Source organism: Myiozetetes cayanensis, unplaced genomic scaffold (genome assembly GCF_022539395.1).
Source record: "Myiozetetes cayanensis isolate MyiCay16 unplaced genomic scaffold, myiCay2020 scf14, whole genome shotgun sequence".
Taxonomy (NCBI): domain Eukaryota; kingdom Metazoa; phylum Chordata; class Aves; order Passeriformes; family Tyrannidae; genus Myiozetetes; species Myiozetetes cayanensis.
The window spans coordinates 19298888-19316550 of NW_026087048.1; the positions used below are offsets into that span (position 1 = coordinate 19298888).

A 17663-nucleotide genomic window follows, 5' to 3' on the forward strand; every position below is an offset into this window, starting at 1 on the left:
CCCAAATAATAAACCTCCCTGGGTTTATTTACAGCTTAGGTGCCCTATTTCATACAGTTTCAGCAAAGTTTTGAAGTCCATCTCCCTTATTTTTCTTTTTACATCCCAGTCTTAATTTGAAAACCCATGTTAAGGTCTTAAAATGCAAGAGAACTTGTTCTCTTTTTTTTCCCTAGAGATTTGACTTTTAAATGCTGGAGCATAAACTCCCTTTTATTACACCAAGTCATTCTTCTCAATACTAATGTTAAAAGGAACAAACAAAAACTTGTGTGTTCTTGAAAAAAGCAATAAGGAAAGCCTGGCTCCGTGTTCTCGATACCAGAGCATATTTGAACCGTGGGAATAGAGACCTCTGGAGGCCCCTTTCAACCTAAATTATTCTATTATTCTAATAAGCATGTAATATTGCATTTATCTGTGCATCAGCATCTGCTGCCTTGGCTCTCTGAGAGCATTTTGTAAAATCAAAGGAGATTAATTGCCAGAGGTAGATGAACATCACCAAAGACACAGTCGGGCTGCATTTGATGGGTGAATTTTGGGTGTGTGTTCTGTGAACACCCCAGCGTGGTGGGGCAATCCCAAAATCGCTCTTCTCCCTGTGGGAATGATGGGATGTGGGTGCCCACTGATGTGGGTTCCACTCCCCTCCAGCAGCAGGGAGCTCTGCCCCGCTGGCAACCCCACCCCAGCACCCCAAAAACCCGTTGGGTGCTCCATTTTAGTGGCTTTGCTAATTGGGGAGCTAAAAAAAGCCAGCCCGGTGTGCCCCCTCCCCTGGGGAAGGGTTTGCTCCCTGTTTTAGTGGATAATCCAACCCCAAACTCCCTAAAGGAGCTCAACCCGAATGGCTTTGACCCGCTCTGAACTAAATAAAGCTGTTTTCTGTGCTGGGGCTTTCAGCACTGCCTCCACTTTGAGCTCCTTCTTCAAGTGCAGTGAAAAGGAAGCTTCTGGAAGCTTCTTGTCACCTTATTTGGTGGTTAATTGCCATTCCTTTTCCCAGCCCTTCGGCACTCTCCGAGTTTTGTTTTTGAAGTAATTGAAAGTCTCTCTTTGTTTCATGTTCACAAATTGTTAGTCATGAAAGATGACAAGATCAACTTATGTTTCCTTGGAAAACTTAATTTTTCTTTAAAGTAGTCGTGGGAACAAGAGGCCTATTAAAGAACAAAGCCACCAAATATGAAATCTGTGTTTTCACTGTTCCTGTTAATAATGATCTGTGATCAAGACACGTGCACAGGCCTTTCAAGAATATATTATTTTGTACTTTCTTTTTTTTTTTTTTTTTTAAACTTCAGTAATAAGAGCAGAATGTCCCTTTGAGATGAAGTTTGGTTTTTGCAGACATTTTGCTGCCCAGGCAGTTTGTTGTGTTGAAGGGACAAGGAACAGAGTTTGTCAGGAGAGGAGGTGAAAAGCAGCCTTTGGTGAGTGGGTGGAAGGAGTTTGAAGCCACTGATGGTTTATCCTACAGAACTCCCCAAGCTGAGAGTTGTGGCTTGTTAAAGTTCTCCTAGCAGAGAAGACTGAGTTGTTTTGTGTAAGATCATTGACGTGGGAGTGGATTCTTCCTGAAAAAGCACAGGGAGTGCAGCAGGTTGTCCTGGAATGGAGAGCTGGGCTCATCTCAGGGGTTTAGACCCATCCCTGAGGTGCCTAAATCAGGAATTTTGCTGTCCTGCTCACCGTGCTCTGGTCTGCAGTCAGCTGAGGCGAGTGGGGCAAAGCCTTCTGCTGCAGGAATTGTTGAGGAATAAGCCCTTAAGGAGCTGTAAACCAAGATATGGCACCTGAAAACTGGATGGGAGCCTTGTTCTTCTGTTGTTTTCTGAACCACCTGATATGCCAGAGTGTCTTCCTTTCATTTTACTGATGAACAATGGGCTGTGTCTCAGAGGCTGGTACAGTCAGGTTGTCTGAACCAGCCAGTTTGTGAAGGTGAAAATCTTGGTCTGATGGAGTGAAACAACCCAGCCATTAAAAACAATCGCCTCTCCTTTTTATTTCAGCTTGAAAAAGTCTTCTGCAGAGCTGAAGAAAATACTTGCCAATGGCCAGGTAGGTGCTTTGGATGGAGCCTTTGCTGCCTGGATCTGCAGTGATTGGCACAGCACAAACAGGGGCAGAGATGTTTGCTGCTCATTTAGCTGTGGTGGGTTCTTTTAACACGGGGCTGGAGGCACCATGAAATCCTCCATCGTATGAATGAGTTGTGTGGCCCGATTTACTTTGATTGGCAGAGCAATTTGCTGCCCATTTCTCAAAATGTGCTAATCAGATTTAGCTGCAAATGGATGGGGGCCCCTCACACGTGTTGTGCTTCCACCACCGTTCCAGGGGAGGAAGTTAATCAGTTTTGAATAACTGAGTCAGCTGCTCACTTAGAACGACCTTCCTGCTTTCTAGGGCAGAAGACACCTGAATATTTAACAGGGTTTTACAGGGAACTGCTCTGGGATCACTTCAGAATCATGGAATGGTTTTGGTTGGAAGGGACCTTAAAGCTCATCCAGTGCCACCCCCTGCCATGGGCAGGGACACCTCCCACTGTCCCAGGTTGCTCCAAGCGCCGTCCAACCTGGCCTTGGACACTTCCAGAGATCCAGGGGCATCCACAGCTTCTCTGCCCAACCTGTGCCAGGGCCTGCCCACCCTTCCAGCCAGGAATTCCTTCCCAATATCCCATCTAACCTTGCCCTCCTTCAGCTTTAGGCTGCTCTGCCACTTTATGTGATGTTCAGTTAATGGATGAACTTGCTTTTAAAGGTCTTCTCCAACCTAAACTATTCTGATGGTTCTATGTTGTAACTTCTTTATAAAAAGCAAAAAAACCCAACCAGTAAACCCAGAAAACCCCCCAAAAGCTGTAGACAACTGTCTTGTTCCTTTCCCTTCCTGCTCCAGGCATTCAGCTCCCGGCCCTCCAAAGTGAAAGGTTTGATGTAACAACCGATGGACGAGTGGACGATCAGCACAATTATTTTGCACTTGTTTTGGGCAGGCTTGTAATGACACTAAACATACCCTGTTAAATTAAACCACCCTCAGAGAAGCCCAGATCCTTCAGCAGCAGCATAAATATGTTTGAATGTTTGTCACAGAGAGCCCTTTGCAGCCTCGGAGGCCGGTGCCTGTCGTGGGCTCAGACTTGCCTATTAGGCTCTATTGACTGAGACATCTGTGTCACTGCAAATAAAAGACTCTTATTGATTTTCTTAACTGCTGTTCACTTCCCCTCCATGTTTCCAAGGCTGAAATCTTAATTATCTCAGATGCCTATTCAGTGCCTTCACACAGTGACCTCTCCGAGCCTCATTGGCATTTCAGCAATCGAGGAGTTGTCGTTGAGCGTGGCAGGAAGGGAAGGGCTGAGCTTGGCGTGTCCTTCGGCCTCACCTGGAGCACTGAGGGGGGAAACAGATGAAGGACCCCCTCAAAAACAGGATTTGGACACCCCAGTGCCACTGAATCCCGGGAGTGCAGCTTGGAGGTGTGGTTTTGAGCTTGCCAGCATCCCTTTCTGTCCGGGTTTTCAGTCTGATGTTCCCTCACGTTCAGGTTTAGTTTGGTGTTCACGCATTCCCACCAGGTGGATTTGCTCGTCTTTCAAAATTGAGAGCCAAACAATGACCTGAAATTCTGGCAGCGCTCACTCATTTTTTTTCCCAAGGTGGAATTGTTGAATGTGAGTGAAAGCCTCCTTCTTGTGAAGGGCTGAATTTGGGCACTTTACGTGTTCAGAACAATAAAAACGAGTGGTTTGTGTGCCCTGCAGTGGATTTGCAGATTTCTCCCCTGTGGTTTGGAATTTTAGAAGGGTATAAAGGAACCAGACTTCTTGTTATGATTTTAAAAATTTTATTTAAACCCATTAAAAAAGAAATAAAATAATTAAGTTTTAATACTACTTTTTATTCGCCCTGGTAGGAGTAAATCTGCTTTCTCTTGAGAGCAAATGATTTTGGTTGTGTTCTGCAAAATTTGGTCCCAGACCCATGGCTGGAGCTGGGTTTCCAGTAGTAACTTTTAAGTTTTCCTCCTTTTGGGGGATTAAGTCACACTTATCATTACTTAAATATGGCCTGGCTTATTAGTTTTGATTATTTTTTGGCAGTTTCTGCTTTCAGGCATCCCTAATGATATTCCTCTAGTAGTTTCCATTTAGGTTTAATAAGGAATTCATATTAATCATTAAAAGAAGGGGACATGATTCTTCAAGATAATCAAATATTGACAGGTTAGAAATAGCTTTCTGCCTGGGTTCATTGATATAGGTGATGTGATATAAATATTTATTTCTTTTCTGTCACTCAGAGTAAATGCCACCAATTGATTCAGCATTGATATAGTGTCAACAGTTCATAAGAAACATTTGACTGGCTCGTGTTTTCCGATTAGTCTCCGCTCTATAAAGTGGGATTTACTAAATCTCCTCAATTGTCTGCTCATGGAGTGTGACTGCTTGCTGAATCCATGATTGCTTCCATTTGGGAAGCAAAGGTGCGGCCCCAGCACTGTGGCAGCCCCTCCAGATCAAATAAGGATTAATTGGGCATTTTGCTTTTAATGATTTACAGGAGGCAGGCGCTGATTTCTGCCCAGCCCGGCAGGTCCAAGCCTGGGATGTTTTGTTTGCTGCTCCATAATTGAAGCTTTGCTTTTGCACCAATTCCCTTCATCTCAGCAGCCAATCCAAGTTGGGTTTGCAGCTTTTAATATTCCAGTCCTTCCTGGGGAGCTCACTGTTATTATGTTGGTGTTTTATGGTGGGGAATCCGGTTTTCCCAGGTAAAATAAATAAATCAGCCCGTGGTTTTTTGGCATCTTTACTGGAGCCAGTAAATCCCACCTTGCCTGTCCGTCGGGTGCCGACAGACGTTCCCTCCACCCCAGTATTCCTGGTTTTCCCTGGGTTCTGGTTGCTCTTTGTGCTGGGTTATCACCAGGCTCAATCCTCAGGGGATGGAGCTGCTCCCATCCCCATCTTTTAGGGAATGACGAGGTGAAAATGCTCCCTTTTCCCAGGGGGCAAAAAGCGGGAGAGAAGAGGCAACGCCTCGTCTCCAATTCAGCTCAATTTGTTGTTCATAATTCGTGTAACCACCAAAAACTCTTCTTTTTCACCCCCAAGAAGGGAAGATATGAGTTTCCTCGTGGCTTTGTGGGTTCATTGGGTTTCTCTTCAGAGTTATCTTGAGGAGAACATTTCTGGGGATGCAGGAGAAACGTTGGCTGTTGCCTCCGAGACCGGAGAACTCCAGTCTTGCAGCTTGGAAGAGCAGATCTCCTTAAATTAACTGTGATTTAAAGAGTCTGCAGCCTGAAAGAAATTATTTCCAGTGCAAGGGATCCACTGGAGTTTCTTCACGTGTTTTAAATCCCACCCATGAGTGGTTGTTCCCCGTGAGGTGTCTCTTCCCCCTCTTTATTTGCATTTTCTGGTGGATGCAAAAAGCAGGAGAGCTTTTGGTGATGAGGTAAATGTTGGTTTTCATCATAAACCTTGATATTTGAGTGGGCCATTTCATCCCCTCTTGGATACCTGGCCAAGGTTTGACTACAAATAGGTAAGAAAAGAGAGGCAGCTTCTACTTTGAGGTATTTTGAGTTTTTTCAGGACTCAGGTTTTACCATCACTGGAAGAAATGTGCAGTATTTCCTGTGAGAAACCATGGTTTTTGTTCAGGCAGTGAAAGAAAAGGACACAAATTTTGGATCAATCACTTCTGTTCTTAAAGCTTATTTTAAATGAATCAAATGTTCCATTTTCTGCTTTTAAGACATGCTGAGTATTGACTCTTCAGGACATTTCACCTGGTTGTCATCACTTGTGTTCACACACAAGAATGACAGTCTTTAAGCAGCCAGGCCAACTCCTGTCAAATATTCAACTTGGTGTCCCATAAATTGCAAATTTAAAAGACCTTTTAAAAGTTGGGTTCGTCCAAACATTTACTACTTAAAATTATCAGGCAATGAGGGAGTCCTTTTGGAATAGAAAATGCTTTTAATCCAGAAGTTATTCTGATTAGAAGGTTTATTTTAAAGTACAGACATGCATTGCAAGAATGTCTTTGAGTGAGTTTTTTAAACAGGTGCAAAATCAGTAGAACTGAAGTTGTGCAGGGGAAGGCTGAGCTGTAGTTTTACATTTGAATTGATCCTTCAGTACAATAAATTTTTATAAAAGCATTGCCAGAAAGGTCCCAAATTCCAGATTTGCAATTTCCAGTGTTTGTATCAGGCTCCTGCTTGGATTTCTGAGGATCTCATTGTGTCTGGACAGTTGTCCCAGTGAACAGAAAGGTTGAGACAAATAATTAGTTGTGTATTTCAAGGAAAAATATTTTTATTGCACTTCATGACTTGGTTTTTTTTTTTCCCAAAGATGTCTTTTAGTTAAAAGGGGTGTAAATGGTGCTCTGTGAAACAACCTGCTGGCAGAACTGTCACTCCATGAGCATCCCTGATGCTGATTCCAGAATAAATCATAAACTTTTGCAGCCACCCTTAAGCTGACAGTTTTCTGTTGGGTTGTTTCCATTCACCTCCAACTTTGGCTTTGCTTATGTGCTGTTCTGGAGACCCTTTTCCTATCAGTAGCTGTGACCTGACCCTCTTGAGCTATATTATATCATTCCATTTTGACACCTTTTATCAAACTTTAATGAAATGACCCAGGCAAACAAATTGTCATTAAACTTTCCATCACTTTGTCCCTTGGTATCGTCCTTTATAAATTGGACAGCAAATGTTGTATTGATCTTCTCGTTCTTGCAGCTGAACTTGAAATGACCCAGACTGCTTGTTGTTTATGGCCTAGAGTTGCTTTTCCTTGACATTTCCATCCACAGCATGACATCTCTTTTGTTTTTCTTTCTTTCTTGTGGAGATGAATGAACAAGACATACGGTATCGAGACATCCTCGGTCATGGCAATGGAGGCACAGTCTACAAGTGAGTGGGGATTTCACTTCAAATCTTTTTTAAAAAATGGGGATTTAACAGCTCTTTTTATTTCCAACCCTTGGTGTTCGTGTCGAGGTGCAGGTGGGCTGTTGCTCCTCTGCAGGCAAGGTGGTAAAATAAGTCCTTAACCTGAACTTTGAAATTATTCTCTGATATATTTACAAATCGTCTGCTCCTGGGTGCTGGGAGGGCTGGGGGCATTTTGATTGTCTTTTTAATACTTAGCTTTGAATCCCCTCTGGGTGAGGAGTTAATGGTTCCCAAGTGGAACTTGGAATGTCCCGAAATCCAGGATTTCCAGTGCCATTGTTCCTGCTGGCTCACCATGCCCTCACTGGGAATGACACCGGTGGGATGGGGTGACACCAGAATTCCTCACCCCCCTGCTGTTCTGGCAGTGACTTTCCCTCCCTCCTGAGCAGCTTCACACCCAGGCTGATGGATGGATTAAATGATAAACTCCCCCAAATTTTGGTAGTGGAGCTTTAATACCCTGCAGCCAGTATTAATTTGAATATTGTAAAGATTATAATAACACAGATAGAGTTTTCTCGACAGGAAAGTCTTTTCTCATGCATAGTGCAAAGTTTAAACTACATAATGTAATATCTGGTACTTAATAGTCTGCAGTGGTGTATGAAAAATATTCCACTGGGAATTAAGAAATCCATACTTTATAAGAAAGCCCTGAGGGAGTAATAAAGGTTTCCTCCAGAGAGCTATTTACCATATACAGTAACCCAGCATCCCATTAGGGTTTTGTTTATACCTTAGACATTTTAACTTTGAGATTAACATTTTTTTTTCCCCTAAAATGTTTTAAAAGTTATGGTGCATTTAGTTTAGTTTCTAATTGGCTGCCAACGTTGCAGAAGGTTTAATGGAAATGGACTTCCAAAAGCTTAAAGGAGCGAATCCAGCCTTGGAATGGACTCTGAAAATCAGATGAGAATTGTGGGTGGAATGTGGTTCAGAAATCTTATAGAGAGTTGTGTTGGAGAAAGATATTCCTAGACCAAGAAACTTGAGGAATTGGTATTATTTTCTTACTTTTTATAATAGATATGAGAGAGAATGTTGGGCTCTCTGCTCCAGGGAATTGTTTGTATGTGTGAGTGTTTTACACATAGTCATGGAATTCTGGAATGGTTTGGGGTTGGAAAGGGCCTTAAAGCTCATCCCATCCCACCCCCTGCCACGGCAGGGACACCTTCCATTATCCCAGGCTACTCCAATCCCTGTCCAGCCTGGCCTTGGACACTCCCAGGGATCCAGGGGCAGCCACAGCTTCTCCGGGCACCCTGTGCCAGGGCCTGCCCACCCTCCCATCCAGGAATTTCTTCCCAATGTCCCATCTATCCCTGCCCTCTGGCAGTGGGAAGCCATTCCCTGTGTCCTGTCCCTCCATGCCTTGTCCCCCATCCCTCTCCAGCTCTCCTGGAGCCCCTTTAGGCCCTGGAAGGGGCTCTCAGGTGTCCCTGGATCCTTCCCTTCTCCAGGTGAGCATTCCCAGCTCTCCCAGAGCCGAGGGGCTCCAGCCCTGGGGCAGAACTTCCCACCTTGGAGCAATCCCCCCTTCCTGAGGGGGAGATCATCTCCACCAGCGCAAGCCAAGAAGGACTTGCCAAGTGGAATACTTACAGGTAGCTGCATTGCACTGGTCATACATAGCAGCCCACATACATTTTATTCCAGTAAATCAATGAACATTTGTCAGGTGAAATTAATTGCAGAGGTTTGGCCGTTTCCCCCTCGTGCTGGTGGAGAGGAGAGCCCGTGCGGGTTATTGATCTGCAGCTGAAGAACGAGCCTGTCCGCACCCTCCCCTCTCTGCTCCCTTTCCTTCCCAGCTCTTTATCCTAACTCAGATCCATTATGGCAATGATATATTCCCAGCATCCAGCAAACAAGGCAGCAAAAATCCTCAGCCTCCCTCGGCCGTGTGAATTAACCACTATTGGAAGAGTTTATGGAGATGGAATTATTGATCACTTTTCATCCCGCCCCTGGCTCCGGGGACGGGAAGGTGGCTTCGTTCTCCTCGCCAGACGTTATGTTTAGTTAGGAAATGGATTTCATTTCTTTGGGTTCTTTACAGCTTTATTGCTGGGAGAAGAGGTATCTTAGCTTTATTTTTATGACAGTATAATTATACTTTAGAAATACACTTGATTACTGCGTGTAGCAAAATTGTTCCAGTATATTGGCTCGGCCAATATTGCTATACAAACAACTTTTCAGTCAATTGAGTCTGGTAAAAAAATCAATACTTTATAGCAATATTTCTAGGGAGAACTTGCTGAATCTAAATGTTTTTTTTTTTTTCTTCCTGTTCTAAAAAGAAGGGATTTTATAGTTGTTTGACGTCCTTATTTTGCCCCCTACCTTTTGCTGTGCTGTTTTCTTAATTAAGGAACGATAAAAATTCTGAAGTTAGATATGGCAAAACCAGTTAATTAGCCTTGCTTTTTGATTGGTTGCATATTCCAAAATGTGGGGAAAATATATAAAACAACCCCAAACTGTGTGTTAATGCACAATCAGAAAGCAGGAATTCTTCCCCTGGTGCTCAGTGGGCAACGTGTGCCCTGTCTTGGGTGAAGCTTGTCAAGAAAAGGGTGAGAGCTGCTCTTTGCCAGTTGTTGTAGGTAGTTTGTGTCATTAACTGTGATTTCCACTGTTTGTGTGGTATTTAAGTGCAATTCTATGAATTTTTTGCACTCAAATGGCAGCTGTTTTGTAGGAGCTGATGGGGTGGGGAATGCACAGCTCGAGCTGCTCCACAGCAGAAGAAAACATCTGTATGGCAGGACATCTATTGGATTGGCTTAAATTGCTTTTTTGGGAGAAATCATTCACTGGGCAGTCCAAAAGACACGTGAAGGATGTGCTTTGTGCTGCATCTTTGAGCTCCATCCCTGGCTGCAGAGCTCTCAGGGGCTGCTGGGAGGAGATCTGTCCTCATGCCTTCAGTGAGGAAAGGTTCATGCTTTGGTTTGCAGTGTGATGCACACCCTGCCAGCCAGGCTCAGGAGTAGCTACTTTAAATTATTTAGACCTAAAACCCTTAGTTGTGTATACTTTGAACTTAAATATTACGAAGTGTAGAGGTATTGATCTCTGGCAAATTATTTCTCTGTCAGATCTCTCTCACGTGGTATATCAAAACACTGTTTCCTTCCTTTAAAAAGGAATATTTGTCTCTTATTTCATGTTTTTTAGTTCTTGCTTTGCAGTTGTAGCTCAGGAGAAGTGGGATGTTCCAGCAGCTCTGTTTAATCCCTACTGTGTGCCTGGGGTTTATTTTAAATGGGAGCTGTGGATGGTTTGGAGCTCTTTGGGTTCTGTTGGAGGAGCCTCCAGCAGCAGGAGAACATAACAGTCTGTACACAGAAATAAACATAAAGGCCCAATGATGCCCTAATTAATTTGTGAGTTGCCAGGATCTTCTGGGAGAGAGGGAAGAAAAAGGGGGAATGGCTTCCCATCTTCCAAAATGCAGTTTAAGCAGAAGGCTTCACTTTGAGTTGAGTAATTGGGAGGGAAGTGGCTGTTGATGATGTACCACCCTAAGAACGGGGAGAAATGTGGAAAACTCAATTTGCTGGAGCAATTGACTGGAGCAATTGTGCAGTTTGGGTGAGTCGTGTGCTCCAGCAGCTGCCTGCTCCTTCATTCCCTATCCCAGGCCACCTTGGGGTGCCCCATTAGCACATGGGATGTTGCTGTGCCTGGCACAGGCTGCACTCTGTGCCTTGGGAGAGGGGATCGTGGGTGCTCTGAGGTGGGCAGGGACGGGCACTGTCAGATCTGGAGCCGGGAAGTGGAGCAGGAGGTTTGTGTGTGTTTGGCAGGAAGGGGGGTGGAAGGGATGGAGCTCCCTGATGGGATAGCTGCAGGTTGTTGTTGCCTTGAGGAGCTTTGACTCGGCAAGGGTTGCTCCTGCTGGTTTATCCCATGGATTCCAGTGCAGGACAGTGGTGCTGTGAAAGGGAGATTGTTTTTAAGAGCAGTGACTGTAATGCACCTCTGATGTTGTGGGAGGCCAATCTGAATCTTAGTGCAGCTGTTCCTCTCCTCTGCTCTTTCCTTTCTGGTTTTCCATATGGATATCACAGGATCCTGGAATGCTTTGGGTTGGAAGGGACCTTAAAAACCATCCAGTTCACCCCCTCTCACGGGCAGGGACACCTCCCACCAGCCCAGGTTGTTCCAACCTGGCCTTGGACACTTCCAGGGATCCAGGGGCAGCCACAGCTTCTCTGCCCAACCTGTGCCAGGGCCTGCCCACCCTCCCAGCCAGGAATTCCTTCCCAATCTCCCATCTCTCCCTGCCCTCTGGCAGTGGGAAGCCATTCCCTGTGTGCTGTCCCTCCATGCCTTGTCCCCAGTCCCTTTCCTGGAGCCCCTTTAGGCCCTGCAAGGGGCTCTCAGGTGTCCCTGAGCCTTCTCCAAAACATGTGGAACACAAGGTCAATCATTTGCCCCGTTTAAATGCTTGGATTCCCAGATTATTTCGGCCCCTTGGCAGGGTAGGTTGGTGTGACCCCTGCACATGGCCCAGGGTAAATAACTGCAGGCGGGGAGACCCCAGAGCAGTGACAGGAGCAGGGGCAGAGCCCATCCCTGCAGGTTCCCAGGCCTGACCCACGTGGCTTCACCAGTGGGTGATTTCCAGGGGAGGTTTTCCCTGGAACAACCTCTTACCCACAGTGCTTGTCCCAGCCTGGTGCTGGACCCAGAAGGAAGGGAGCAGAGGCAGGTGCAGTGTTTGGTTGGCATTAAAAACACACCTTCAGCCTTTGGAAGTCTGAGAATTGCACCTCCCTGAATCCTCGTGCTGCAGTGGTGGAGGCATTTCCCTTTGTTTCCTTTCCCAGCCTGCATCCATTTGCTGTTTCCCTTGCTCTGTTTTATTTTTAGTCACACTAAAAAGCACTGGAACAGTAATAACTGATTAAGTTAGAAATCCCCCACCGAGTTTCACCTCTTCCCACTGTGGTTTAAACAAGACTGACCAGTGGCTGCTGGTCACTTGTTCCCTTTGACCCCAACCATTGCTCTCCTGCCTCATAAAATCTGTTATGCACAAAAGTGCATAAAATGAAGATAAAGTACCTCCTTCAAGTCTGACAAAACCCATTCCTCTGCAGAATGGGAGCTGCAGTGAAAGTAAATAAATGAATGGACAGCAATCACAGCCTAGTTGATGAAACTGTTCAATTAAAGCACAGGCATTTACATGGTGTAATTTCCCTAAATTGCCAATGAGCCCCTTTAGACACAACCAGTGTTCAAATTGATTTCAGCATTGATTTTGGCTGAAGCTGATAAATTTCTGCTTGTTAGTTAAAGTAATTTTGCAGAAGACTTTGTAGTGTGGTATTGAAGTGTTCATTTAGCTGATGGTTAAAAGAGGAGTTATTTACAGAGGGTTCTACTGTTGGGCTGAGATGGGACAATTCCCCGGTCATCTTTTTACTTTTAATTTTTAAGCTTCAGTATCCAATCAATACGTTATTGAAACTGATTAAAATGTATCCAGCCAGCTGCCTGTGGCTGTTTAATTAGAAACTGGATGATTCTTAAATTAAACTTGGTTGGGTTGGGTTGTGCTGTGTGCCCATAGATTGGAAGATTAAGCAAACAGCAACCCTGGAAATGGGAGTTTGTTCCCAGTGAGGGGCTGGGGGTGAGCTTAGAACTGTGGAATTGTTCAGGTTGGAAAAGATCTTTAAGACTGAAGGATCAGACAGTAGTTTGGGTTGGAAGGGACCTTGAAGCTCATCTCATTCCATGGGGAGGGACACCTTCCACTGTCCCAGGCTGCTCCAAGCCCCATCCAACCTGGCCTTGGACACTTCCAGGGATCCAGGGGCAGCCACAGCTTCTCTGCCCAACCTGTGCCAGGGCCTGCCCACCCTCCCAGCCAGGAATTCCTTCCCAATCTCCCATCTCTCCCTCCCCTCTGGCAGTGGGAAGCCATTCCCTGTGTTCTGTCCTTCCATGCCTTGTCCCCAGTCCCTCTCCAGCTCTCCTGGAGCCCCTTTAGGCCCTGGAAGGGGCTCTCAGGTGTCCCCAAAGCTTTCTGCAGGCTGAACAACCCCTCATGTTGGCATCTAAATTGCTGTCACCAAGGAGTGTGATGAACTTCTTGGCTCACTCTCCTGCTTCTGCCAAATTTCCTCCTGGAGCTGGGATGGATTTACTCCGGATCTGCTGTGGTGGGGAACCCCTGGCTGTGTCAGGGAGCTCGTGGCTACTCTGCTGTCCTTTGTCCTTGCAGCCAGTTTGAAGCAGCTGAAATCTGAGTGGTCCCCTGGTACAGCCTGTCCTGGTATTGCTGGCACCACCTCGAGCAGTCAGGGCTGAGCTCTCACCTTTATTCTGCCTGTGCAGGTCCCCTTAAGGAACAGGGAATGAATTGCAGTGGGATGAGTACAAGGAGAAAGGCTTGTAATCCAGGTTTCAAAGGTTAACCCTGAGTGCTTGGCTGCAGGAGGGAAGGAGGACTCATTTAAGTGGGAACAGATGGAAATAGTAGCAGGTTAGAGCATAAAGAGGTGAGGGATCATTGCTGTGCTCGGGCTTGGGTTGGAGCTCATTCCCGGAGCTGGGGTAAGTGAGAGGTTGCTGCTCAACATTCTCCTCCTGCAGCCTCCAGTGCCAGTTTTACTCTTTCTAAAAAGTTTAAAATTTAGACACAAGTATTTGCTGGTTGTTTTCTACTTCAGCACCAAATCATTTTGCAGTCAGTACTCAAGCATCTGCCCTGGGGTTTCAGATGGAGGGGAGGTTGGCGTAGATTGTGCTTTGAACCGGCACAGCCCCCATAAAAGCTCCTTTTTACAACTGCTGTGCACTCTGGATTTCCTGGTTTAACAGCCAGAGAGTCAGGCTAATGTGTTTGCTATTGCAGGAGGCAGCAACTGGCAAAGTGGTGATTTCCTAGGAACAATCTGAATCCGTGTCTTTCGATGGCCACGGGAGGACACGGCACTGCTGTCGTTAGAGCCTGACCGGGAGCACGGAGAACGTGGCAATGGCGGGGAAAAAAGAGGGGGAAAAGGGAAAAATGGGCCAGTAAAGCAAACGTGGGGGTGATTTGCTGTGTGTGGGTTGCAGCTGGTGGCTGGCACGCCCTGCTGCAGGGGGAGCACTGGGGGTTGTGTTGCTCCTGCAGGACACTGACACAGCGTTTTGCTCTCAGTTATTTCTCCCAGGGCAGGAAAGTGGCCAGTTTGCCTCAGTGTGTGCCCTCACGTCTGAAGGTGCTGCTTTGCTGCAAGCACAGCTCTCTCTGTTCACTTCTGAGCTCAGATGAGGAGTTTAAAACTTCTCTTTTTCTGTAAGGAAATGCTGTGCCTGGTTCCCAAATATCTGTGTGTGCTGTTGGTGCTGAGTGGAGGGGGATGTCTGGAGGTTTTGCAGTTACTCAGTGCAGTTCTGTGAGCAGATGATGCAAACATGGGCAGAGGGGATGGTCTCTGCCATCCTTTTGGAGTGGAATGGTGTCCTGCTGTCCTTACCAAACGTGTGCAGTGAGGGCACACCGACATGTGGAGCAGAAGGAAACGTGGCAGAGAAAGGAGCCAAAATATTCACCTGTGTTTTTACTTTGTGGCCTGAGTTTGCCACCTTGGGAGGTTCAGCTGGACATGAGGAGAGGAAGATGCTGCTGGAACAGGGCATGGGAGAGGCAGGGAATGTCCATCCTGGGGCTGTCAGCAAAGAGCTGGACAAAGCCGTGGCTGAGCTCATCCCCTGTTCAGGAGGGAGGGTGGATTAAGTCATGAGAAACCATAATTTCATCTGCTAAAGCAACACCAAGAGCTTCTGTGAGCCAGTAGAGCTACAGCAGCTCTGGGTTTGTGGCATTCACAGAATGCTGGAATGGTTTGTGTGGGAAGGGAACTTAAAGTCCATCGTGCTCCATGGGCAGGGACACCTTCCACTATCCCAGGTTGCTCCAAGCCCCATCCAGCCTGGCCTTGGACACTCCCAGGGATCCAGGGGCAGCCACAGCTTCTCTGCCCAACCTGTACCAGGGCCTGCCCACCCTCCCAGCCAGGAATTCCTTCCCAATCTCCCATCTCTCCCTGCCCTCTGGCAGTGGGAAGCCATTCCCTGTGTCCTGTCCCTCCATCCCCTTTTCCAAAATCCCTGCTGACATCAGCCATGAGTTTCCCTGGGCTGGAGGGGGATGTTTCATCCCTGCAGCCTCAGTGCTGTCAGTCCATCATTTTGTCACATTTGCTGAGGTTGGTCATATTTCTGGGAAGGGAAGGGACTGACTCATTGGCACAGCACACAGGTCATGGCTTTCCCTTGAATCGTTTAGTCTTGCCAAGGAATATCTTATTGATTAGAAATTGTTTCCATGGCTGTTGGGGAGGGGGGGAATAGAGGGATATATCCTGGTGGCTGGAGTGAGCAGATGGGGAGCAGGATCCTGCTCCAGCCTCCTCCAGTGCTTTTTCTGCATCAGCATGAGGGAATAATTGTAAGGAATTTTGGTTTCTAGGTAGGGAATACATTTATTTTGAGTTTTAATGGAATAGTAAACTCGGTTTGTAGTAAAAAGTTATTGTGTATGGTGGGAAAAGCTGGGGGGTCTTTGCATGCTCTGTGCTTGTGGTGTGACCATTGTGAAGTCACTCAAATGTGGGCAAATGCTCTGCAGCTAAAAATTAGGGAACAAATAGAAAATTGCTGTTTCTCTTGGGTGTCTGTGTGTTGAACCTGAAGTCAGTTCTTTGCTTGCCCTGCAAGGAATGATCCCACAATCACAGCATCCTGGGCTTTCTTTAGGTAAAATTCCTCCCAGGGAGGATATAGAATTGTTGAGAGAGGGAGAAATTTGTTGATTGCCATCTGAGCTGTTGATGAACAATCTTGTGTGTGTTCTCTCTGGTCGGGTTTGTTTTCCTTCTGAGCTGAGTGAGAAGAAACTCCTCATATGCAGTGTATGAAGATTTTAGCATTAAATATCAGGATGGTTGAGGTTTGAGCCATCTGGCATTTCCTCCTTCTTGCTTTTCTTTACCTCAGGAAGAAAACAAAGTGCATTTCAGTTCCCTTTTTCTCCCCTCTCTTTTTTAAACCTGAATCCAGCTACTTCTGATGCTTTCAGTTCTTAATTTGCTTTCCTGTGGAAACACATCTTGTGTGGGGTGAGGGGGGAGATGCTGAGGAGTTGACAGTTCCCCCAAAGCCCTATTCTAGTTTTCCCTGCTATTGATTTTGATTTTCTGGGACACGAGGGATGCTCATTCCATACTCTGTGGTCCATCACGAGTTTCTCTGGCTTAGCTGGAGGGCTTTGTTCAGTCAGTGCTTGCTCACACACCCTATTTCTTATTTATTCCCCAAAATAACCCAGTTTTTGGCCACAGCACCTACCTGAGGGACTCTCTGCACTCCCAGAGGGGGGAAGACAAAGTTGTGCTGAAGGATTTGGCTCCTGAGTGTCCCTTCAGGGCTCGGAATGTCTGGGGAGAGGGTTGATAGCAAGGTTAATAAAATCTCTGACACAGCCGTGCCAGTCCTGCTTGGAAGCTGCTCGTTGGATGTGGGGGCTGGGAATAATCAGCTCCAGTGGGAATGGGGAGGAAGGGGTTTCCATTTCTGCTCCCCAGTGGGAATGTTTGAGCCTGGGCTGTCCCCACACATCGTGTGACAGCGCTGGGACAAGCCCTGTGTGTGCACAGGGACAACTTACCCCAGGGAAGCTTCCCAGGCCAGCTTGGACTCAACTTCTCCCAATTTTTTTCCTCCTCTTTTCCACTCTTTTTTTTTTGAAACTCATGCACTGTTTTCTACCCCACTGCCTCTGTTGGTGGAATATTTTTGTTTTCCTGAGGAGGTCTGAAAGTTGCTGCTTTCTTTCCTCCATCCTCCCTGAAAATATCTTCTTTCTTTTATGAGACCTGTAAAAACTTTGTTAGGGGAGTTACCAGTCTGAGTTATTGAAAACTTGGTTTTAATTCAACAGCAGCTCCTGTTCACTTTGTAGCTGTCATTGCTGATCAGTTAAAGATACATATTTATATCTATATCTCTGTTTTTATATAGAGATTTTATCTGTAACTTTTTGCAGATGCCCTTTTTGCAGTCAGACTTTGGGGAATTTGAAAAGAATTCATTGTCTTTTAAGACTGGGATCCCAAAAGGTATCCCTGAACTTTGCCCCTTTTTTTTAATGGCTTTAGTCATTATCCTCAGCCTCAACAATGCTCTGCCTACAACAGCTAAGAACTGCCTCTTTTTAAATAAAATAAATTTTTTTAAAATAGTTCAGTGCAGAATATTGGAGTTACAGTTTCTTCACATGCAGAAATTGGGCACCAACTGAATTTCCTGTTGCTGTTGTGTTAATTTTCCTACTATTTTAGTAAATACTATGTCATTATCTTAAAATGTATATTTAAATTATTTTTATTATGGGAGGAAGTTGTTGTGGTGATTATTAATCTCATAAAGTGTCTATAAATTTGCATTTAAACTAATAAAACATCAAATTTGTGGTAGGTACAATCCCCCCACTAACCTGAGTGGGATTGGGATCGGGCTCTGCATAAGAATATATTCCTTTATTTGTAGCAATGTTTGGAGCTTGCCATCCGTGGTGTTTGTAAAATTCCTGCAAAACTGAAGTAGCTTTTCTCTATTTTTAATATTTGGCG

The 17663-nt window shown here is 45.7% G+C and overlaps 1 protein-coding gene across 3 annotated transcripts in view; it reads left to right on the forward strand.

Moving 5' to 3' along the window:
* MAP2K5 (mitogen-activated protein kinase kinase 5) overlaps positions 1-17663 on the forward strand; it is a 255429-nt gene that overhangs the window by 19173 nt on the left and 218593 nt on the right. For all 3 annotated transcript variants that reach the window (XR_007628145.1, XM_050309546.1, XM_050309548.1), the window contains 2 exons: positions 2019-2067; positions 6902-6966. Coding sequence is in view for 2 of the 3 variants with exons in the window: in XM_050309546.1 (XP_050165503.1) it covers positions 2019-2067; positions 6902-6966 (114 nt within the window). In the remaining variant the exon portion in view is untranslated. The remainder of the gene's footprint in view (positions 1-2018; positions 2068-6901; positions 6967-17663) is intronic.